Source organism: Haemaphysalis longicornis, unplaced genomic scaffold (assembly GCF_048455015.1).
Source record: "Haemaphysalis longicornis isolate Haplotype H1 unplaced genomic scaffold, Haemaphysalis longicornis Haplotype H1 scaffold_8, whole genome shotgun sequence".
In the NCBI taxonomy this organism is placed as follows: domain Eukaryota; kingdom Metazoa; phylum Arthropoda; class Arachnida; order Ixodida; family Ixodidae; genus Haemaphysalis; species Haemaphysalis longicornis.
Genome location: NW_027526445.1, coordinates 39615892 through 39641545, shown reverse-complemented (window position 1 = coordinate 39641545; position 25654 = coordinate 39615892). Strand labels below are relative to the sequence as shown.

The 25654-nt window shown below is 47.9% G+C and overlaps 2 protein-coding genes across 3 annotated transcripts in view; both read left to right on the top strand.

The window, feature by feature from the left end:
- Positions 1–7014, top strand: part of LOC144148912 (cytochrome P450 2C30-like) — a 74997-nt gene extending 67983 nt beyond the window's left edge. For both annotated transcript variants that reach the window (XM_077680442.1, XM_077680441.1), the window contains one exon: positions 4922–7014. In XM_077680442.1, coding sequence (XP_077536568.1) covers positions 4922–5075 — 154 coding nt within the window. In that variant the 3' untranslated portion in view covers positions 5076–7014. The remainder of the gene's footprint in view (positions 1–4921) is intronic.
- A 7843-nt stretch (positions 7015–14857) lies between these two features.
- The window catches only part of LOC144148729 (cytochrome P450 2F3-like), a 72784-nt gene continuing 61987 nt past the window's right edge, over positions 14858–25654 (top strand). Inside the window, exon 1 of the mRNA XM_077680251.1 lies at positions 14858–14996. Coding sequence (XP_077536377.1) covers positions 14879–14996 — 118 coding nt within the window. The 5' untranslated portion in view covers positions 14858–14878. The remainder of the gene's footprint in view (positions 14997–25654) is intronic.

The following is a 25654-nucleotide window of genomic DNA, read 5'->3' as shown; positions in this document are numbered from 1 at the left end:
TTCTTGTGCCCTACTTCTTGCACCGACGTAGACGACCACGTCTCACCACGGCCAAATGTAGCTTCCGCTCATGTACGCGTTGTTGCATGGAGCAAGCACCTCGAAAGTGCCGTTTTTCTATTTATAATTTTTATCACGGGGGCCGACGCCGGACGGCAGTTATGGTTCTGAATCTCGTGTCCTAGCAAGCCTCCTGGTATACAGGGCCCCATGCAATGCGAGCAGGAGGTCGTTTTCTATTGCGGACGCCTCACACCAGGGTTTTTCTCTCAATGTGCGGTTAAGGCCTTCGCCCTATTGTTAGCGTATTAGTGGGGGATATCTGGCATCCTCGGCATACAATAAAATTTACGTTGCACACCGTTTCGGCACCGTCCAAACCTCGAGTTACGTGGCGATTTTTTTACACCTTTCAAGAAAATTGTGAAAGCTACTAAGAATAAAATAAAATTCTAGTAATTTCTAATAGGTTTTAATGGCTTTTCATAACGGAAACCGTATATATCTTGACGTCCCGCCTACCTTGAGCGAAACCAGGTAACAGCCATAAAAAAAATGGGCCCAAATCTGCACGCTTCCACGCAAATGTGGTCTGTGGAAGATAGTTTCTGCCCGCTCCTGCAAAAGAGCCTCATCTCTTTCCTGTCTCCACTTCCCCCCCCTGAGGCTTTAGGTATGCCATCTCACTCCTCTCAGGAGAAATGTAATAGAATATTTCTAAATTCTCTTCAGGTTTATCATGCTCCCAACGCTCACTCAACATCGGTAACACAATACTAAACATTGCTCTCTTCAATGCTGTCGAGATTTTCAACGCGCTGTTTTCACGGCAGATCTATTTAAGCTTCTAGTTCCGCAGTCCAGCGTTACCAGGAAACAATACCAAGAAAAAACTGAGTTCCCCTGAACGTCAGCTTCATGAGGAGCTCCCAGCGGCGGCCCGCTAGACGTTTGAGATCAGTCTGCCCAACGTTCGTGGCGTGATCTCTCTCACGTGCTGTTCTTCTCGCCAGTTCACGTGCGTACGTGCATGAAGTGGGGAGCACAGACGCAGATTTTGCGCTACATACGCCGAGTTCGCGAAGCCGGTTGCAGTGGGTTTTAGTGCGTGCTAGCGCTCTCCACTTAGGCAGAGGTGTGAAAGCCTGTGGACAAAGCGATCCGGGCCTGTAGTCACGGAGAACTCTCAGCGGCAAGTTCGGAAAAATCAAGCACCCCTTCTTCTAACGCAACGGTCGGTGAACGCGAAGCTTTCCAGTGACGCATCATCGTCATGCTCCCGCGGTGGGGTGCAGGATTTTACTTCTAATTTTGCGGGTTGATGCAACTCTCTCGAAATCCAAACTGCTGCAACCATGTCGAATAGGAGAAATCAGAAAGACGCTCGTTCATAACGTGTCGGTCCCAGGTTCGATTCCCCGCCACGGAAAGCGTTTTTTTTTACTTCGCCCGTTTTCGCGCTACAGACGCCATCAGTAAGGACACTAAAGCTTCGCTTTAATAGATGTAAGGTGCGACAGCTGGGTCTCCGACAAAGGGGAGGAGCTGCCACCTCTGCTATTTCTCCAGCCTTGCACTGCTATTTCTCCAGCCTTGCACCACTCGTACAAACTGCGGCATTCGTTTGTCTGCTGTCTTGAAAACCAATATACTGTGTGTTTCATTTATGTTCATCGATGCCTTCTACTGATGCTTGAACAGAAGAAAGGTTGAGTTTTTTGGATACTGAATACTATTCAGCTGACTCTTTCCTCGTCTCACTGATAGTTGAGGTGTAACGTAATTGCGCTGCAGCAAAGCCAACTTTATACTTCATAAAAATAACCGAAAGGTCCTAGGGCCTTCATATTTTCCCATAATACGGCTGATATTGCATGCGAAAAATGTATTCCCAGCCTTGCAATGGTGTTTAGAGGCGATGCCGACATGAAGGTGATGCCGTACGTCGCTGTAAACTTGATCTTTGTAAGCTGGATTTTCGGTAGTCTGCGGTGCTTAGAATAAATGCCTCAGAATAAATGATTAGAATATATGCCTCAAACTCTTGGAGCATTCAAAGGGTCCTGGAAAACGTTATTTCTCAATCGCCACCTAAGAATAATCTACCATTACGAGTTTCCCTTACTTGTCATAATTATTTCAGGGTGACGTTCTAAACTTCACAGAATTACTGCCTGCTGTCAATAGATGGCCAACTAAAGAGGGAGTGTGGTTAGAGAAAACAGCCTTAGCTGCGGTATTACCTGAACTATCTGGAAACAAATTGTAAGACATTTTGGAATTACACGGCTCTAGATTTACGCACAAGAGAGAACCGGAAACTAAACGAAGTCTTCGTAAAGACAACCAACAGATCCTCTGTTTCAGCAGGTTTCAGAGTGTGTGTAACTAGGTTTCATGTTTTTCTTGCTTCGACAAGGTGCGTCCTGCCCGCGAATATTTGCTGCAATTATCCGGAATTAATGGCTCAATGTTGAGCCTTTCCTTGACTTTCAAACGGGGAAGTTGAGAGTACCGGCCGATGGTGTTGTCTGGGGATAGGGGAAGGGGGGAATTCTTTTCACGGTAAAGACATGTCAGCCTAGCAGTGAGCTTGGCTTGCTACTCGATATGAACATGACAGGTGCGAAAATGAGCGAAAGAGGCGAAGACACGAATACCCATACAAACGCTAACAAACGCAGATAATAACACAGAAACTGACATTAAAAGCAATATCCACACCACACACGCACACGAGTAAAATTAAGGAAAGCTTTACAAAGTTTTCTGCGGGCCTCCTTCACGGAGAAACGATATCAAGGCCCTTGTAGACCTGGTCGCCGCGGCAGCGGAGGGCAATGAACCGCTGACGTCGTGAAGTTTTAATGGTGCATTAGCAAGCAGTCCCAAAGTTGTCGTGCTGGTTAGTCTTGGAGTATCAAAAGGACGACATTTATACAGTGCGTTGTCAATGTGCTCGCGAGCACTGCAAGTTTGACAGTAAGGGAAGCAACTCGGCGCGTCTTGAGCAAGTAGTGGTAGTTGACAGTGACGTTGAGGCGAATCTTATAAATAATGGCTTCATCACGCTTTCCTAGGCCACAAGGTATTGCAAATGTAAAGGTGTGATCAATTATATACAGTGACTGTTAATGTCTTTAAAGCATAACTTTACACCTCTACCATCCAATGGTTTTGTCGTTGCGGGCGCCACAAGTAACTCCCAACGCGGTTGCGGAAGAGGAGGGCGCTTTTTGGAGGTGAACACGAAGTAAGATGGAGGGGAACGCCGACATCGCTCTCTGCGGCGGGCCCTTTACGGGCATTACTAACGGAGCAAAGTGTAGCTGGCGCGGCGAAAGGGCGCTATTACCCAGTCTTCCCAGTGCGCCCGAACCTGTTCACCCCGGTGGGAGCGACGGCGGGATCCATTCCGTCGGCCTTGTCGTCTGCTTTAGCGACGGTTGTTTTCCGCCTGTTTTGGCGCAGATTCGCGTCCATTGCGCGCTTCCTTAGCACGGCTTGATTAATTTGTTCGGTAGCAACTTCTGGGTAATCCGGACGCGACGGAATTAAGTAGTCGTACGGTAAAGACACGTTAAGGATTTGTTTGCAGGGCCGGAAAACAAAATATAGAGACCACATACAGGCATCTCGCTGCTAGAGAAACGCTACCTTCTGTGCACTGCTTGCCCCCCCCCTGGTGCTCCATTTTCTAAATTGCGGAATACTAATTCGGTTGTTTTAACAGGTATTGCAAAAGGCGAAATGAGCTACTGGTTCTGATAAATAGCGATTATAAAAGTTGTCTCACTTTTCTCGCAATTCTCAAACTTAAACTAGCTCGTCTAAACCGGTATAAAAGGGAATCACTAGGCTCACATGCCGAATTGTTTCAGTGGCTGCGCTTGTGTCGCGCGCTAGTGTAGCCCCCGAGCTAGCACAGCAGGATGTAGGGTTGCGCTGTCTCGCCTACCTAAAAGCCCTCCTCTCCGTTTTCTTTCAACCGACGCACGGCCGGGCTACAGCGGTGGCGTCAGCGGCTCTAGCTCGGCCGTGGCCGACGCTGCTGGGTTCGGGACGCCGCCCCCGCGAACCCCATTAAACGGCTGACCGAATCTCTGGTTTCCCTCTTTGTAGAGCCACGTGTGTGATTTCAAGTGACGTCCATAGGCAGTTGTTGTGGGTGTCATTTACAGCTTTGCTTACCAACCACCTTCACAGCGTGGATGGGAGCTAGTTTTTATCTGTCCGTCCATAATGATAATTATAACTGCATCACCACGGCATAAGCAAGCGTCGCGGCATCACGTCGATTGAATGGAACAGAAATGATTACGCTAGTGTAATTGTGGTCCGTGGAAGCCGCTTGATCCGCCGCCACATCCCCAATCACCCCGCAAAGTCCAGGTATTCACGGTAGCACCACCTTGTGGGGCAAGAGTATACCCCGTGTATGCAGTGTGTATGTCGTGGTCCAGTTGATGCCGCGCCAATGAGGCTAGTTGCTGAAGCACCACCGTGAATATGTTAAAATCACCCGCACAGAAGCTTCTTGCCCCATAATGTAGCGCAAAGCAGAGCGCAAAACACCGACTTCCGAGGCCGTCGACGTTTTTCTTTTTGTGTCCTAACAGTTCATAGCGCGTACGCAGCAAAACGTATTAAGCCATGATCTCCCGGCACCTATAGGGAGCAAACTTGCATGAGCCAGAGGTGCATCTATAGCGAAGTAAATACCTCCCCTCCACAACCACCTACCGAGCGCTATTGCCTCTGCAATGTACATCGTCTTAATGCTTTGGTCCAGTTTAGGCAAGTGCCCTTATTTTCTTTTGCATAGCATAGAAGGGGGCATTGATGACCCATTGGGTGCTTTTTTGTATCTTTATCTTTTGCAACCCTGTGGTTGTCGCACCTTTATTGCTTTTGTTTGCAGGTCGGCGGGCTTGTCCCGGGGACACGTTCGCGTCGATGGAGATCTTCTTGATGATTACCTGCCTGCTGCAGAAATACAAGATTCTTCCTCACCAACCGATCAATCTGGATCTCGATTCCCACGACACCCTTTTCTATCATATCCAACAAATTAAGCTGCGGTTTTTCCGCCGCTAACATGGCCGCATTTTATATTATTTGTTTATAACCCGCCATTTGTAAGTGATGTTTAGAAAAGTGTTTTTGAATGAAGAAAATAGCCAAAAATGACGCCTATACTGGGCTGTTTTTTAAGAGCACTTCCCGCCAAGGATTCGCAGTGCATTTTATATAATTTACCTTTGTTTCGATGGTTTGACTTTCCATGTACGTTTTGTGAGCCCAACTAGAGTCCTGTATGAGGAAATATTTTTCTCAGCTACTGCTCTGTGCGGGTTTATTTCTGTTTTACTCCCGGTAAGAGGATTCACTGAACTACGCTCGACTGTGTGCTACGAGGTGTAGAATATCTTGTGCAGCTCTTTCTAAGACATCATTCTCCATTTTTCGTTTCACTTTTACTCGTCTGCACAGTTGCGGTCTTTTGATGAGATTTTCGGAATACTGTTTATAGAAATTATGTAGTCAATAAAGAAACAAATTAATAAATGAATAAATAAATGTACTCAACACATTTCTTTAAAACAGGCCTTTTTACAGAATGCTGAACAATAGGGCTATAAGAATGCCGTTACTGTTCCACCGGTAATGTTTTGGTGCCTAGGTAGTATTAATTCTTCATTGATGTTCATCCACTGTGCACTTTGTGGGCCTGCCCTGTATGCATACCAAGGAATGAGGCACAATGCGGTTGTGTGGAAGAACTCTTTACTCAAATCGTCCTATTCCATTCTCGCCCGCCCAGGCCAACACACATGAAAACCCTCAGCAGTCCAAAATCCCAGTGTCCCCGCACCTGCCTCCGCCCGCCATCACCGCCCCACCGCCAGCGACCTCCCGTGCCATATCTCGTACGACGAGGTCCACATGTACCTCGACAGTGATCGCCCGGCGGGGGACGAAGTCGAGGGGAGAGAGCTTGCAACAAGAGGTGCCGAGGCGATCCCCACAATTTTAAGAACACGTAGTGATCTCAGAAGACATTTAAAGCATGGTCCTGTTATGTTACAAATAAACATGTTTATGCACTGACAATATGCACAATAAAACAACTCAATACCTATTTCATGCTTTACGCAGGGTTGCGCAACAAACTTTGGTATTTTTCTTTCTGATGTCCCGAAGTTAGAGCGAGGTGGTAATGTAGCATTCTGCATTTATTGAATCCGGAAATCTAAGATTACCCATGTGACCTATAAAAATGCCGGTAATATATGAACAATGCCACAATGTTGGGTTGAAACTAAAGGTTGTTTTTCTGTATTTCGTCGGTTAATCCCAGCGGTAAATACACTAAATGACCATAGTGGTTCGGTGTCATGTGCAGGTATTCAAGCAATCGCAAGGAGATGGACTGGGAAACATATCGTACATTTCTCTGCTGTGGAGATTAGGAACTTCTGCGGTCCTTTTAACACGACCGCAGAAGTGCGTGTTTGGCACAGGTCGGAGCTTAACATATTTCCTTTCTTCCACTGTGAATATTGCGCTCACTGCTTTTTAGCTTTTCAAATCAACTTTGCACCTTTTCTATCTACCTATTTTGTTTTGTTTCCGATAATAACACCTTTAAACTGAAAAAACGAAGCAATCAGGAATATCAATATTATCAGAACGAGGATTTCAAGGCTATAGCAGAGATAATGAGTGCCGTTTAAGGAAAAAAGGGACGTTTGGCGGGGTGTGATAAAGTACGTCCAATAGCACAGGGTTCTCACGCATTGCGGAACGATTCGCTGCATAAGGTGGTCTCGAGCCCCTTCTACTGATATAAATGTGCATCGGTTAGCAACGGCTAGTATCATAACCTGTGTCTCCATTTGAAAAGGAAAATTGATGGTAGCAGGAATTATTGCAAGCGGGTGGCCGAGCTTTCAAGTTATCGCTAATTCCCACAATGAAGTCCCATAATTTCAGATCCCAGCGAGTTACCTCTACGATGTATGAACCATGCGGTCGCAGCGAAAAGCGGAATAAAATTATATTCTTCCTCCACTACTGTTACTTCAACTAAGGCTTTTTATATGTGCAACTGCAATTACATCTCAACACAAGAATTCGTAGGCGCTTGTAGCAAAAACAGGAAAGAATAGCCGCTGATTGTTTTGCGCCATTCGTTAATGTAGTTCGAATTGATAGTTTCTTACCCTGATTTTATTTTTTATCTAGCAGTTCTTCGAGGGCACCGTGCGACTTTTCAAGTGAAAGCTTGGGCGTAGACATTTCCTTCCTATGCAGGAACCTCTATATATTTCTCCGAATATTGTCTATGCTTGTAGCCATTAAAAATCAAGCTCAATCCATCTCGTCATTGGAAATTAAGCTTGCTGAGCTGCGCACGTTGGAGCCAGAAGTATAAAACTGAAGGACGTCTTCCGTGGGATTGAGGCGTCCATAGGTGCATTGTCCAAAATATACAGCTCTTAAGTGTCCGACGCGAAGGCGTGTGACGCCGGGGTTAATGACTGACAGAGCGTGTAGCCTCACTTTTTAGGGCTGTGTAGCATCGCATGCTTCGATCATACTAAGGCTGAAATCGGACCTCAATGACACAAACCAGTACAGCAGTTCGTCGAATCTTGAAATAAACGGCCTCCCGGCTTCCCCAGACGAGAACCTCAGCGTATTCCTGTCAGAGACGAACCAACAACTCCATTATCTTTCATTTTCGCCGAATCAGGTATCCGCTATCTATCTGCTTGCCAAAGGGAAGAGTGGGCCTGCGCCAGTGCTGGTCAGGTTCAAAACCAAATTTCGTGACCGCTGCTTGCTCGCTTGCTTGCTTTACACTGCGTGCGTTGACCCACAACAACGATCTACCCCCTCTCAATTTTTCAGAAAACCTTAGGAGATCGAATAGGCAGCTTTTCTAAAGCAAAGCGATCTACCTCTGCCAGACAACAGTTCATTCGTGGCGTGCGGGACATTAAACCCCCAACGTGATGGAAGCTGCGGCGGGGGGTCGCGGGGCGGGGGGTTTCACTCACGGATCACACTGTAGATTGCGCTCCGAATTCACACAATGTTCCGTTCGTGGAAGGGCCGGAAGCAGCCACTACCAGGACAAGCGAACAACGACAAAGAACACAAGAAAGTGAGGTACTCAAGCGCACTCTCGCGGAGCTCGTCGCAATCACCATTCCTTCCCCTTGCCCCATCTCCCGACATACTAAAGGAACTTGCTGCCATACGAGCAGAGATTACCCTACTCCTCAGGGAAACGCCGCGCTTTGAAGAGAAATTGCGTCTCTCTGGCTTAAGCTCGACGCTACGGCCACTGAATCCTAAATCAGTAACCCCGCCCCCCTTCCGCCCAAACACAAGGCGACAACGGAAGACTCCTATTCCGCCCCTGCGATCCGTTGCCAAGACGAGCAAATAAATGCTCGATTTGAAGATATCGAGGATTCTTGCAGGACGGCTTGCTTGAGCCGAAAAATGACTATACCAATATCTGTGAAACCCTCTGGACCAGTTTCTACAAGCTGAATGCGAACATCCAAAAATGCGCTAGTGCCTTCGCGGGATGGTCACTGCAGTAAATAACCCAATTCCGTATGCACCCGTTGTCGCCTAGCAGTATGAAGAGACCCTTTAATAACACCACAGAGTCCCTAGCCGTTAGGCAGTAGAACTGCAGGGGCTATAAACAAATCGCAGTACCTTGAAAATGTATTCCCAAACGCTAGACAAACCCGCGCACATCGTAGCCTTGCAGGAAACTGGCACGAACATTAAACTCCCGGGGTACTAAGCTTGCCAAAGTTTTAATGACAACAAAAGGGCAGTGTTCACTCAACGAAATATCCCAGCCGGAACGCTTTAATTCGATAGTGTTAATATCCTTCGTGTTTTTATTGCTCTGTACCCCACTAAGTGTTCCGCAATCAGAGTCTACGTACTGCACGTATACAGCAATCCTCAGGTCCACAGTCACAATTTTAATTTCCTATTTTTCCTTGTTATATAGAACCTCGAAGACATATGCTTCTAATCATGGGTGATTTCAACGCCCCCATACTGCATGGGGATACTGGCACTGCACTTAGAAAGGCCGCCCCATGTGGGATCAAGTGCAACCACATCCTCTCACTCTTAAAACGGATCCCAATCGTGCCGACAGGGTAGGCAACATCGTCCAATGCGATTCCACTCTTCAGCTTACGTTCCCTTATCACGTCACGAATGCTCATTGGCACTGCACCGACCACTCGCTTGGTAGTGACTATTATGTCATTCAGATTGACCTCACTCTAGCTAAGCTTATAAAGGCGCCCCCCAAGCAGTCATACATTAAAGACTGGGATGAATTCGGGCGTATTCACCCGCAAGATGAGAATATCGCACTTGAAGTGGATAATAACGTCGAAGACTGGGTACACCACTTACTGACGGACGCGCGTAACGTCAGCAAACAGGTGGATCCTGACCTTCCATCGGACGCTGTGGACTCCAGTCTGCAACACTTGTGGGCGGCATAGGAAAGCATACAGCACCGGTGGAAAGCAAAACAAGCACAATCGCAAACTTCGCTGCAAATTGGCAGAATTAGACAACAAAATCTGCGATCCCGGTAACCGGGACCCCCGCAATCAGTGGGGACAAGTATTTGAACAAATGAGAGGGAATCTCGGCATGAAGAGAACATGGACCCTTTTTAAACACCTGCTTGAGCCCGGTCGTTCAAAAACAAAACAAAATTGCCGCCTCTCCACGATCATCCACTACTTCCCGGCACAGATGGGGAACTCCTAGACACAATTTCTTCCCCATACGTACCTACCGGCCAAAAACAGCCCCTACCGGAATATAAATACCGGAATATGAAGCGCGAACTCTCAAAGCTTTGGCGAATCTACAGAGGCATGGCAGGAAAGGGCAAACAACGTCTTCCCTCTTCTCGACGCTCACGCTCCACAACACCTCGGAGATGCTCGAGCGGGGGATTATAGCAACACTTCCCCCTTCAGCAAGTACGCAACTCCCCACGTACCTACCTACCATCGAACTAGAGTCGGACGGCAAAGCTTTAGACATCCCTTTTAGGATGGCAGATATTCGCACCACCATCCGAGAAAGTAAGGTAAAATCGCCCCCAGGACACGAAGGAGTCACGTAGCAACACATCCGTAACGTCGACGAGCCTCAGATAGAACTTCTTGGCCTTACAAATCATTCCTGGAACAAAGTGAAATTCCTAGAACCATAAAACTTTCCCTGGTTAACCTCATTCCAAAGCCTGGAAAAGACTCTTCTGTCATCTACAACCTTAGACCCATTTGTCTTACACCCACGTTGTGTAAACGAATCAAATGCCTGCTTAACAGCCGGCTACAATACCATTTGGAATAGGTTAACCCATGGTTTCACCCAGCCCAAAGTGGCTTTTCCTGCCACTACTGTTGAACATCATCATGGCAAAGTCAGCCAAAACTCTAGAACAAAAAATGTCAGCCAGTTTCGTAATCTATGCTGACGATATTACGATCTGTACGGAAGGTACAGCCTACTCGTGAACATAAGAAATGCCGGTTGAGCTGCAGGTAGGGGTGAACAGCCTCGAAGCTTGCAACTTGGCCTAGAACTCACCAAGAAAAGATGGAACTTCTGCTGGCATCAAGTGGTACCAAAATGCCCCCCATGGATCCTGCACTGCAGTACATTGGGTACACAACCATGAAAGCGACATATGGCCATGTACGCCTCCTCGGTCTCCCACTTCGCAGTAACAACAGGGCTAAAATATGGTTGAAGCAACTACGACCAAATGGAAACCCGTGCTAAAAGAATTCGAAAACTGTCTAATATGTGGCGCTAGTCAGCAGGCATGCCTCTCCGTGACCCAGACAGTTGCAATCGGCATTGTCGCGTATGGAGCCCCAGTATACAACATCAACAAAACACCAAACACCTTCGTGTGCTCTATAGAGCCAGAGTGTGAACCTCACAGGCCTCCCTAAACATACAAAAGCAGAAGCTCTTGAGAGAGTGTTGCACTGCGGAACATAGACATAATCATGAAAGAAACGCGTGAACGGGTAGGCACCAAACGCCGGCTCACGGGACAAGGGCTCCCTCTCACAGCCTGTGACGAGCAGAAGCATATTCCGGTCACCAACCTTCCCATCCTTTAAGCACCCGGTACTATTGCCGAAAACATCACCAGCCATCTCACCAAACCAATCCCCCGCTCTAGAACGGCAGAAAGATAGAAACGTAGCCATCACGTGGAGAAGTCCAAACTTTCCAATGAGATTGACATCTATACCGACGCCAGCGTGGCAACCTCGCATAGGGGTGGAGCATGGATCTGCCCTGACAAATCCATCTCTTTGAGGTCAAATTTATCTCAGTCAGGATGGTGCAAGTGCGCTGGAAGGCGAACTTTATGCCATCAATGGAGCCCTTTATCATATTCCCTGCGAGCTCAATAACCGACTACCAGCGAAAGTATGGATTCGAAGGACTCGTTCAAAGCAATTCAAGAACTTTCCAAGCCACTTTCCCTGGACCCGCTCGGCAACTCTATGCTGGTACACAAAGATCTCCCCAAAAGCCGCAACGTGCACATCAGAATTGACTGTATTCCAGGCATCGAGGAGACCGGCCCAGGTAACCAGTCCGCCCACGAAGCGGTACAGGAGTGTTTGAATATTACGCATCCACTGGTTCTCCTTTCAGCGTCCTCACCCACTCCCCTAGCCCTCTTACTTCTCCGACCAAACGAAAGTAACTGACAACGTTACCAACAGGTTACACCCCCTGGGCATCTTTCCAACATTGTCTCCTGCAGCAGATCCGAGGAAGTCTTCATCAACAAGCTATGTCCAGGTGCCGCCATAAATGGACAAAATGCCCCAAAACACACCCACGATCCCCTTCTGCAACACTGACGCCACATCAGATCTCCAATCCTTAGTGTGGACATGCCCACACTTTGCCAAACACAGGCCAGAGAGCCTAACAAACATGAATCCCAACACATTACAACATAAAGCACATACTGGATTAGACGCATCTTTATTACGAACAATTGCCGCTATTGCACTTAAGAGTGGTCTGGTGCGAGTAGTCTAACGGGGGCGGACCCCGGTGAAGACTTTCAGGCCCCCATAACAAAAATCACCTCTTTGAATACGGACCTTGATTATTAAGCCCCATTCTTCCATCTGTCTCCCCACAGTACGGTTTGCGCCCTCCATGCTAGAATAAAAGAATCAATCAATCAATCAATCAATCAATCAATCAATCAATCAATCAATCAATCAATCAATCAATCAATCAATCAATCAATCAATCAATCAATCAGTCAGTCAATCAATCAATCAATCAATCAATCGATCGATCGATCGATCAATCAATCGATCGATCAATCAATCAATCCACCGAAATAAGCCAAACCAACCTAATGCTAATTTGAGAAAAAAGCCGAAGTTTGTTACCGGACCTAAATGCAACGCTGTCAAACCCATTATATATCTTTTACATGTAGGCTAGGGGAAGTTTACGGCAACAAGTAATTAAAAATTCGGTGGAGGATTTCAACAATATTTGGATGATAAGTTTGTATTTGGCTCTTATTGAATTGAAACACTCAAGCCGGTGCGGCATTCTTAAGGCGGAAATGGCATTACAGATATCCAACAGGGTTTCAAGAACAGTACTGGTGAGAACATGTGAAACTGGTGAGTCCTCTTGACACCCTTAAAAGCTCGTTTCAAATTCCTCCCTAGGATAATTTTCTTGGGCATGCCTGAAGGCTCGCACAAAGTGGCCTTCATTGAGTTGCCATGAAATTGAAAAATGCTTCATATATTATTCACTTTAATTAAGTGGTTTACGCCCTAAAGGCGGGGGGAGGGGGGTTTGCCACGGCTTGTAATCGGCGGCTATTTTGTTAAGTACTAAAAGTTTGAATATGGGAGTAAAAAATAAATATAACCAGAGTTACTCCATATCGACAGGAAAGGCGGGATGATATCATTGTTTCAAAATACAGTTTCATTTCATTCATTTCTTGTTCAGTCCACATCGTCGTGGACATCTGGGGACAGATCTTTCGCGATCTCCTTATTGCCATCTTAGTTCATGATAAGCCAGCTCCGAAAAGCAAAACAAAACTCTTCTGGAAACACCCAAGAAAAAGTCTGAACAGTCAAGCCAGAAATAAAGTGCTACTGGGCAAATCGAGTTGGCTCGTTTTTATCCGTGAAACATCGGTATCTGGTTAAATTTCGATATGAAGTACTATATGCGCTCACCTTTTCAGGGCAGTATCTCCTCCATCTTCTTGCCACTTCTTTTTTTTTTGGAAAAAGGTGCCCACTTTTTCTTGTCACTGCAGTTTTATCGGACTTAGCTCCGGTGTTTTGATCCGGCTCCTTTCGAAAAAAAAACCTACTCATTTGCTGAATTTCACGGGTGCCTTGTTCGGCGACTCCTATCTCCAGCGCCCCTACAAAGGCGTAGTTTTCACACGTTTTCCACGGACTAGGCACACTACCCTCCCCCTCAGACATTCGCCATACTTCCTCCCTCGCTTTCCTGCTCGCTCTATCTCACCTACCGTAATGGTCCTCTTCGTCCGCTCGGTTACATTGACGGACAAGGGCAACGGGAATCCACAGAAGAGGGCACGTAAGAGCTTGCGCGCTAAACCAGGTGCTTTGCCAATGGTTCTGGTCTCTAATTATAAGTTACGCTAAATTCCTTCCGTTTGTACTATGATGTGTGGAGAGAGAGAGAGAGAGAGAGAGAGAGAGAGAGAGAGAGAGAGAGAGAGAGAAACCTAAATGAAGACCAGCAAGGTTCGCCGAGCCGTTGCACTGGATTGCTATGCTAGGCTAGATGATAGACGACCGTTGGCTCTTGGTGTCCCACACAGGCCGCATGCGGATATAGGCTTGTTCATTTTACGAAAAGTGTAAATAGTGAGGAAAATATCTCACAAATTATTGCGCCCCAGGTAACATTTACCTGGGCAATGGCGTTGTTGTGACGTTCTTAAAAGAATGTTTAGTCCGGGTTCTCTTCCCTATGTTGCAATGGTGCTGTGTTTAATGGCCTTCATTGCTTGTGCCAACATTGTAATTATTTCAGTATGCGTCCCTAGCGCTTTAAATAGCGCCTGATTACACCAGCCGCACCACCTTGACGTTATTGTCAATGACACTCATACCCCAATGGATGACAAGAGCGAGTGCAAAATTTAGACTATCAGCTGCTCTCGGTAATGAACATAAAATGGGCCCGCATCCGCAATTTGTGATCCACTGGTCCATGCTTGAACAAATTGCCCCACAGCTGGACTAAATGAGTCTCAACCGGGTGAATGCACGAGAGCCTAAGGATAACCAAGCAGGTGACAACTGGACGGAAACAGCCGGAACTGCGTCTCCACGTGCCCGCTGCCGGGGATGCTTCGTGGCCATTGATCCTGGGCAGGCTAGCCTGCCTTCTGCTGTTACCTGCACATCCGGCCGTCAGTCATTGACAGCAACGCTGTCGCTCGCCTCCGACAGCTTTTTCGTGTGCTTTGCGTATATACGCTGTTCACCGCGACCTTTTGCAATGCCGCCTATCACAGGGGTCCTTATTACCTGACCATGTACCAGAGTACATTACACTGTAGGGCTGGAATCGGGTACGTGGGTGTTGGCGTGGTTAAAAAAAAACGTTGAGTGTGGATTTTCCTGTTTTGTTCACAGCGGATGTCGTTTCACTTTGCTAGTTTTTACACTCTCCGGTAAGTACAATTGCTCGTCAAACGACAGGAACCAACAGCTTATAGGGCTTCGATATGTCCATATTTTGCGCACTTCCCTCCGCAATTCGTATCTCCTTGCATTGTGGTTTCGTTGGTGAAACACTTGCGATACCGCCAACGGGTGCAGATCCTGAACGACTTCTTCACTCACGTGAGTGTAACAAAATCGTTTTTTGAGGTAATCAACTTCGACAAGGTTTGGTAACGATTATGACAGTTTCCATCCATAAGAGGAAGTTTTCCCTGTGGTAGTCATAACCCCTCCTGCACAGAGATGATGGTAATGAAAAAAATACCGCTAAGCAGAAACGGAATGTGTTGTCGTAACCTAAAGCTTGGGAACATACAAACGAAATCCACTTACTTAGCTAAATAACACTGAAAACCGAAACGCCAATTGCTCCACATCCCATTGTATTGTTCGCCGAAGGAAACGCGAAAGCAGAAAAATTATCCGGGAACATCGGACAAAAGTCGTGCACCCCTCGGTCTATCGACATAGATGTTTGAACGTGAAACATTTTGGAGACGGATTCCTTAGGTGTCGTCTGAGGTTAACTTAGTTCAGACCATGTCGAACTGGAGCAATAAGATAGACGCCGGCTTCATAACACGAATAAACCAGGTTCCATTGCGGCCACTGAACTGTTTTTTTTCTTTCACGTCACACAAAATCATTCATGGTTATTGTCAGAGGAAGTTGGCTTTCCTTCAAGGCGTTTTCGAATAACAGACGCCATCAGTTAGAGATACAAATCTGCGCTTTTTTTATGTACAGAAATTTGACATTTGCACTTACAAACAGAAGTACGCGCTTGTCTGTAACCATTTACTTAATTGAGTTACTGCCGGCCAGCGCTTACCATGCGAATAGTGTATTGCCACGGGAAAGCAATTAGATGGTTCGTGAACACCCAGCTGCCGAAGTAGCTGCAAGCGAGGAAATTGCTTCAACCAAAGATGCCACAGCTCCACCATCAAACGAGTTTCACCGACACTATGGCTATTCCTGTGGCTATTGCTGTCGTTCGAGGCGTGAGCGGCTAGCGCACAGCCCCGTGTATAGGACTTGTATTTTGGGAATACATGTATGGATAGATTATAAATTACAAAAATGTCCCGGATATAGCCGCTACTTTTCTATGTTTATAGAGACTGAATTCTCTGGTTTTTGGGATGTGATATGGGCAGAAATTGTAGATATGTAGGGCCGGTTTCTATGCTAGGTATATGCGCAGCGTTCATTTGGCATATAGCTCGTTGAGGCAATGGTTTATTCCCCTTTTCACCCTCTTTTCGTGTGTTTGCGCGACCCTGTCCCCCACTCCCGCCAAATGTACATCCGTTTTTTTTCCAACTGCAGCGTTTCGTGAAGAGATCTCGTAAAAAATTTGTGCGAAGCCAGTCAAAAGATTCATATTCCTTGCCCTCCTCTATTTTCTTTGCGCGGTGCTAGAGATACTTCACACCTTGGTCGCTCACACCTTTCCGTAAATTGGCAAGAAGAAATCTCACCGAATATAAATGGGGCAGGGTTCTGACAGGAAACGATGAAAAATCGTCGAGTGCTTCCCGTATGAGTAGAACTATGTTCGCCTAGTGACGAGTTTCGACTAACGCAGGCGTTATACAGTTCGATGTGTGGGGAGGCGGGGCTCTCCTGCGCATTAAAACAATTTACCCATTGTCCTAAGTTTGTCTTGAAGGACAGCGAAATGCGAGGTTCCCCCCCCTACATTTACACACACGCAAACATATATATATATATATATATATATATATATATATATATATATATATATATATATATATATATATTTATATATATATGTTTATATTGTCGCGTACAGCAAATGCGCGTTGTTTAGGGGTGTTTGGGAGCTTTACTGGAAGAAGCTAGGGAAGAAGCGGCGGAGAAGAAAGCTCTTGACCGAGAAGCACTCGAGCTGCCAGAGCAGAAACACTGATGATGATGCGTTCTGGGTGGCACTCATTCGTTGTCGTCGTCGCCTTGGCTGGGATGTCACAAATTAAATGTTCGTTCACATGCTTGTGGGTACTTGACAGTTTACCTCCCCTCCAAAGGATGCATCGTCCCGATGCTAAGGCGGAAATCAGCGGTACTTAATTTGCGACCCGTCACTTCCTCGCGAAGAATGGTTTCATGCAAACTATGTGGACGACCTCGGTCCGACGACGACGGTGCATTGTGGAAACGCTGTCTGCCGGAGTAACTGTATACGTGACGTGGCTAAGTTGCTGTAGTACTCTGTTGGACCGGAAGTAGCGCTTCATGAGCTTCTCGCATAGCCCTCTTCTGATCGGGCTCCATACCCACCACACCTTGTCACCAGGGTGGAAAGTGGCGTGCCTGTGGCGAGCAGTGTAAGCAGTAGCATCATGTCGCTGTTGTTGCCTAATTCGATGTCTTGCGAGCTGACGCGCCTCTTCGTAGCGCTTGGGGAGCTCCTGCGCAGTCCTCATTCCCCCCCCCGTCGTGAGGGAGCATGGCATCTAACATTGTGTTCACGATATATGGCTGTGGGATTTACTAGGGCCTCTATTGCAGTTATGTTGTAAAACTTGAATGCTAACACGGCGTTAACGCAGCCTGATGTCTGTTTTATTATTTTTCATTACTTCACTGCTGACGCGGTGTAGCAGAAAATTCGAATGCTTTTCCATGTTTCTTAATTTTTTAGTCAACAACTACGCCCTTAAGGCACTAATTATGTAGAGCGAGTTACCAAAGAATAGTTCCCTCATATAAGGAAAGGCTTTGTATTCATGGCCCATTAAGCCCCAAGGCAATCGTGTAAAAAGACGTAGCTGCGAAATAATGCCGACCAGGGACGGCGGCATGTACTTTTTGTATCGAACTCGCTAACACCTTACTTAAACTTCAAGCCCAATGTTGCAACAATCTGCAAAAAAAAAAACATGAGCAGCTTTTCCTGTCCAAGAGAGTAGCGTACCGAATGCTTTAAAGGAAATTAGGGAACGCTAACGTCTAGTGCCGAACGCTGCATCGGACACTCTCAATTCAAAAGATTACCATATCAAATTGTGAATCGACACTGGCAATTTGCTATTGGCATAGATCTGGTGGTATCCATCTGCTGAGTGTTTTAACAGCTTATTTTGTTGGCTCTTCTTCGACTCTTTTTCCCTATTTTTGTTTTTTGTTGCACGTTGTTGGCCTCACTTGTAAGAAGGTGATGCACCGAACCAAAAAAAATTTATGGTTGCTCTAGTCGGCGCAAATGGGCATCTCTTAGTTCCAGGGTGCCCAACGTGGCGCTGTTGTTTTCGTAATTAGATTTATGTACGAACCAGCCGGAATTTCAAGACACTTTACCTGCTTCAAGTATGCACATTTAGGGTTTCAGGCTTGGCAGGGCCGAAGCGAAGCAGTCTCGCGGCTGATTGTCCCTGCACCGTCCCAACGAGAGAGCGCTTTGAACTAGTTCCATTTTCTCACTGTTTTTACAACTTCATATCTCAACGTAGCCCTGAAACACACAAACGAAATTATCGCGAGCTCTTCCACAAAACCGCCTACACGTTTGCTCATTCTCATTACAACCACACCAACAGCCAATTCCGACCACAATGATAGCCTAATTACAAAATCCGTCCATAAGAAGTTTACAGAACTGTTCGCCAAAAGCTCGTCGGAGCAACTAACACTAAAATGAACTTTACGCCGTACCTTCCACAAGAACAAAGGCAGAAAGAAACGAAGAATGCGAGTGTAATCATCCCACCAATGTACACCTGCTACACCAAGCGCGCCTTCGTCAAATTTGTTTTTCACCCCCAATACTAGAGTTCAAAACTAAGAAAAACACGTGACCATAACACGTGGTCGGCAAAAGACTCACCCGCAAGAACTACCCCCGTAAAACTTTGATAAACGCATTCCACGTGATGGTACCTAAATGTAGGCACCTCAAGCATTAAATTCGTCCTCTATTTAGCGTAGGTATGTATTTTTGACCGGAAGTTGAAAAATAGGGATTTCATACTTTGCACTGAGAGCGTAGCGGACCCATTTCTGGGTTCTAACGGGGCCCCAAAGCCACTCAGTCCAGAAAGCGGAGCAGTGCACTACCCGCGAAAACATCCCGAATACACAGACACAAACTGCCGCACGTTATATAGGCAGACGAGACATTTTCCCTGTACTTTCGACTTTTGGCCCTACCCGACCTCAGCCCGCACTATGTCTGCAAAATTTTCTTAGCCAGAAATGCAGGGTAGCCCCTCATGCAGTTGGCGCTAAGCCAACAGCAACATACGTCCTGACACCACAGTTGACAAGCCAGGCCTCCATCCCCTCACGCCTTCAAAGAAGACCAGCGGCCTCTCCACCAATACCTGGCACCAATCCACAAAACGAGGAATGTTGGTACCCTACCATCACTCCAGCTGTTTTGCAAGCATTGTTTTTGAACCATACTGCATCAACATGATCTAACCGTGAGAAACAAAAACAACATCGTAACAAACGTAACCCAAAAAACAGTCACGTAAAAATTTCACTAATCCCTCTTTCCCTAAGCCTCCGAGAATCAACAAACACGAAAGAAGGTCTCAATCGAAGCTCGCAAACCCCGCAACCTCTGAGTTTCCCGCTCTACCAACGCCGAGAGCACAGTTGAGGTTTGTCTGTGCGAGGTCAGAGCGTTACTCAGAGCTTAAGTGCGGACTCTGGCACTTTCAACGTGAATGTGTACCGTGACCAGACGGGCTTTATCCCCAACTCCTCTTTAGCACACTGAACTCAGCCTGACCCCGACGAAAGCAATCGCTAAAAAACTTTGTCCGTCTTCATTCAGTTCCCTCTCCCGTTGATAGAACCCTCCGACATTTTTAAACACCACAGCTCCGCCACGTTGATTGAACCACCAAGAACATGAAAATGCATGTCCCAGATCAGGACCCACCACAACGTTGCCCCTTCCACCTCTCCTCAATGAACAAAGCCAGAAATTCCCACTTCTATTCCTGTGTCACGTTCAAACAAGTTTCTCCTGCACCCTCCAACACCAATGCCGCAACCACCGAGGTGTGCACAAAACCGCGTGAGTCTGTCCTATGGACAGCTATTCGTTTCGAAAGTGGTATGGCCTCACGGAACAGACAAGTAAACGCCTGTTGAATCTGTTCCAAAAGACACAAAGGATCCTGTTAAGTCTCTCGTTACGAATAGCTGAAGGTGAAGGATTAACAGCGGGTGACAACCTAATCCACGTGCCCTGCCCAACCTCTCCTGAGCGACTCTCGTACAAACCCCAAAGTCCGTAAACCCCCTCAACCACCCCCTTCAGAAGGTATCTCTCCCCCTTTTGCCTCCTTCTCTAGCACCCCAGTGCCCCTTAAACCCCGCCGTCAAACTCTCCTCTGAACATAGCCCCAACTCTACCCTCCTGCCATGCAAACCCATAATCCCGAGAACCACCCCACTCCCTCCAATCAATACGCTTTCCAACTCACCTCTCTCCCTCCTAAAAAGGCCCATTCCAACCTGTTGACCTTTCAGCCAACACCGCGTGGCCAAATTGTACACCTTTCCAACCCTCACGTTCTGACCTCTTTTCGCTACTACCAATCCGTAATCACACAACTCAACCTACCCGTCCGAACATCTATGCAAAGAAAAACAGACATTCTCCACAACCACACAAAGAACTACAAATTACCAGACCATCGAGAGCATTCGTTATCAATAAAACCAGCCATGGAGGTGCAAGAACAAGCACCATAGCAAATTTTGTGTTCACAAACTTCAGGCCACAAAACCTGGGGTAAGTAGACGTAGTTATTAATTATATGAACAGCTTGGTTTTGGTTTGTTACTCAAGATGGGTAAAATGTGCCGCCTAAAACAATCCACCGAGTAAGACCCCCGGGCGTTAGGCTGAAGGGTGTGAATCCTGACCTCCAAGAAACCGATGTTTGAGATCGTTGGCATTCAGGTTTGGCTCCCCGCAGCCGACATCATGAACTCCATTATCACACTCAACACTCGCCTTCAAGGAACACCACGAGGCATTATCATCACGTAAGACTGCACATGCAAGAAAGGAGCACGATTCATCACAATAGCCATATCCACCCCGCTCTACAGACAACTCGAACAGCTTACATTCTCAACATTGCCTGGTTTCTGTGCGCACTTTTTCAGCACCACAACAACCACAGATGCAAGAAGTGCGCCACTATTGGCCAAGTGGAGAAACACTGACGCAACCGGTTCATGCGATGTGAGTACTGCGCTGAGCAACACCAAGCGGACCAGTGCTGCTACCAGGGTACCACTGAGGGCCTTCTCTTCGCGCTCTGCTGGTCAGCTGTTATAAAATCCCCACACAATTTGATAGCACCAGATTGTCTCATTCGGCACCAATGGGTCGCATGAGAGCAGGCACTGTGAAAAAAAAACGGCCCCAAGAAGTCCCAACAGCAGTACACATAGCACAAGCGAAGTTCATACGATGGCAACCTACCTACAATCTCGGAAATGACCCCGACCTCTAACACCGACAACATCTGGTAGTGGAACTGCCGTGGTTTGCGAACTAAAAAATTCACAGCATATTCACGGGGTGAATGATGATGAGTGGGCGAAGCTCCTGAGGGGAAATCATCGGTAAAACCGTGACTCTTCAGTGAAAGTTCGCCCACTACATCTGTGTCCGAACGTAACGTCTAGAAAGTCTCGCTTAAACCGCGCGTCGGCACCTTGGGGCTGAGCTCGCCTGATGCGTTTTGCAGACGCCTCACGAGCTCTCACTGCATCGGGGTCTGCCTGCCGATACGCGCGCTTTCTCGCCGCTTCCAGTTCTCTGACGTTTTGGAGATCCTCTTCGCGCCGCAGCCGTGCCGCTTCGCGTACGGCAGGGTCCTCGCGCCGTTGCCGTGACGCTTGGGCCCCTCATTCTCGAACGCTGGGATCTTGGCGGCGTCGTCGCGCAGCCAGACGACACGCTTCGGCCTCCCGCTCTCGTACGGCAGGATCTTGGCGGCGGCGTCGCGCAGCTTCACGGAGCGCTTCTGCCTCGCGGGCTCGCACATCTGCAGCCTTATCCATCGGGCGACTCCGAGTGCGCGCCAACAGCGAACGGATTTTATTACAACGCTCCCCGCCATCTAGTAAACAATCCAAGAACTAAACTAGAGGTAGCCACGCCATCTAGTAAACAATTCAAGCGCATCTTTTCATCATATACAAGTACCGCCATCTAGTAAACAATCCAAGAACTCAACTAGAGGTAGCCACGCCATCTAGTAAACAATCCAAGAACTAAACTAGAGGTGGCTACATACATACGTCGAGGATTGACAGACCCACGCCCTAAGGAGCTTCGCCCCTAAAAGCCAACCTCCAAGTACAAATTTCAACCATACCCAACCTACCCATCATCTTACCACTGAAGAAGACGTACCACTCACACAATCTAAAAGACTTTGCATCTCACTAGCGAAAGATTTACCTCAGATATCCACGCTTATACACCGCAATATTGCCACCCATCATCACTCTTTCACCTCATCGATCCCGCACATTCTCGCTAAACTCCATATTTCAACATTCCCTTTCACACACCTGCGCGTTCTAAACATTTGTAGCCCCCCTAAATTTAAACACATATCCTTCAAATACAACATTCACCAAGAGCTCTCTCGTCAAACGCAACCCTTTATTATTTGTAAGCAACGTCACCTCCCCAAATCTTGAGCGAGGCTACTCTCAAACGGCTCGCAAAGGTCGTTTTCTCTGAACTCACCCTGCACCAACCCTTCTTCTCTGATCCGCATTGCTACCAGTGCCAAGCGCGATATCATTCCTGACCTCGCCTTTTGCACTAGACAACTCACCCGTCACACCTCCAAACACAACACACGTTTGGCTGTGATTACTACTCATGAGCACATCTCTGTAGTCAGGGCATCTACATAACTCCCCTACTCCCGCCACCAATACACGGATCGGGGTCTCTTCCATAACAAATGCCTCCCGCTCAATATTACCCGTGACTCCGACGTAGAAGAATAGACGACACACCTTCTCTCAGCTGAACAGTTTCGAACGAAAAACCCACCCACATGAGCAACGAAAAATGGTACAACACTTTAGACAAAATGCGATGCCAGATCTGCACAAAGATTGGCCCATCATTCGTGCCCCAATAGAACTGAGCTTTACTAGGACACAATATCGCTCCCAGACAATTCAACTTATAGGAGACACTCATCTCTCACCCGCCACCTTATGCAACACCCTTCACTCCATTTACACCCCCCCCCTCACCACACCCTGTTACTCGCCCACAATACACTACTGTCAACCCCAACCCAAATCATGATGCCCCCTTCCCCTTTGGGAAGGGGGCATCGATAACCGCATCGGTGGCTCAGAGGTACAGCACTCGCTCATATGCGGAAGGTACTGGGTTCGAATCCTGGTGCCGTCGGGCGCCCACCGGTTTCTTTAATGGGTACAGGCGTCCCTGGTCGAGTGCGGAGCCTTGAAAGGGGAATCCACGTCTGGAAAGCTGCCTTTACCCTATCGAGGGGCCCCTGACCCTTGTCCATCTGGCGGGGACCCCGGCCATCATGCCGCGTTGCGCCATTGCCGGGGGTGAAAGTCTGGCGGCATGTCCTGCCACAGGCGGTTGCGAGTTGAGCGTCCACTGTGGCTGTGGAAGGCACCATGTGAATTCGTGTTCCTTGGTGGCGCCGGGCACCGAACGGTAAAATAGGTACAAGCGACTTTCGGCCCGTGTGTGGGACTACAACGCTTGGGAAGTTCACCGTGCTTGCACGGGAAATCGCCCCTATGGAAAGGGGCGGCTGCAAAATCGCAGGAACGTTTAACCACAGCGGTGGCTCAGAGGTACAGCACTCGCCTCGTATGCGGAAGGTACTGGGTTCGACTCCTGGTGACGCCGGGCACACACCGGTTTCTTTAATGGGTACAGGCGTCCCTGGTCGAGTGCGGACCCTTGAAAGGGGAATCCACGTCTGGAAGGGAGCCTTTACCCTATCGAGGGGCCCCTGACACTTGTCCATCTGGCGGGGCCCCCGGCCATCATGCCGCGTTGCGCCATTGCCGGGGGTGAAAGAGTCTGGCGGCATGTCCTGCCACAGGCGGTTGCGAGTTGAGCGTCCATCGTGGCTGTGGAAGGCACCATGTGAATTCGTGTTCCTTGGTGGCGCCGGGCACCTACCGGTAAAAAAGGCACAACCGACTCTCCGGCCTGGCGCTCGGCCCTTGTGTGGGACTACAACGCTTGGGAAGTTCACCCGGCTTGCACGGGAAATCGCCCCTATGGAAAGGGGCGGCTGCAAAAAAGCGCATGCGCCAGTCGAAACCCTGAAACGCAACACCAAACAAGGACATGAAAACATCTCAAGCGCTCTCTTCTCAGACCTCAACAAGGAGATTGTAGAAACACCCTGTACAACTCTTCAACCAACATAATATTAACCACATCTTCCACTCCACCATGAAGCACTCCAAGATAGCCTTCATCCCCAAACACGAGGAAAACCCCTTCATGTACAACCTTCGCCCTGCCTCTCTCATCTCCTCTCCCGCAAAAACTCTCCAATTCTCCAGAATTGTACCTGTGGCGTGGGAAACCCTGTTTATGTCTCGTACGTGACTACGGGCGCATTTGCGCGCGGCTATGGCTCACTCCCTATTCTCGTTCTCACACCGACGCTCTGGCACTCGACGTCATGCATGCAGCCCTGGGTGATCACCCCTGCTATGTTTCGAACTGGAAATAAACAGGTCCTCGCTGAATGTACAGTTGTTGGCCTTCGCCGACCAGTTTCCCCCAACGACTGTTCTGCATTGTCATCTTTCACGCCTGAACGTGGGACCAGTACTTTTAAGCTGTTAACTTTAAACGTACGTGGCGTCTACGCTCTCCTCGACGAATTCTTTTGTCGCCGATTGCAACAGGTCGACATCATGCACGATTTGTCAAAATAATTGAGCCATCCATCGAAAATTTCGAAACCATCAACCGCGTCGCCAAAACCGCTGGCGAAGTGATGAGAAGTTTGAGGGCAGAAGTTCAAGCAACGCACCGACAGCTGGCGGAACTGAAAACACCAGCCCCGCCGTCCCCGCATACCTCTACAGTGCGTCAGCCGGCGGCAGCCGACATCAAAGAGCAGCTAAAAGCGACACAGGAACTCATCGCGAATATGCTTTCTCTAATGTTCTACCGCCTCGACCAGGTTGAAGAAAGTATCTGTGGAACCTCTCCACTTGCATCAGCCAACGAGGACTCCGACATGAGAGCTTCAGGCGTGCAGGCAAAGCCCCAACACAAGAAAAAGCCACCACAGCCAGGAACGTCGGTGAAATCAGAATCACAAGGAATCCTGGACAGGAACAGGCGCCTCTCACTTCCATTGCGTCTGCCTCACTTTACTCTTTGGGAGGAACGTCATGGTGTGGCTGTATGACACAGAGCTTGGGTTTCAAAGCTTTAAAGTTGCCGACGACGTTGCCATCCCCCTCATCGTCTTGAAGTTTCCGCCGAAAGAATTTATGCGGATGCGGAACCGGCTGAAGACTGCGGGTGTCAGGAGTTGGGATCAGCCTACGGCAGTTTTTTTGCAAACTCTGCAACGTTGATGAAGAAGCTGAGGCAAAGCAGGTGTACGGTGCAAGCCAGCATTCTGAAAGTTGTCATAGACTTCGCTCTTCGGAAATTTGGAGCTCAGAGCAGTGCTGCCGAACCGACGGAGAAGCAGAAAACTGCAAGCTGATCCTGGCCACTG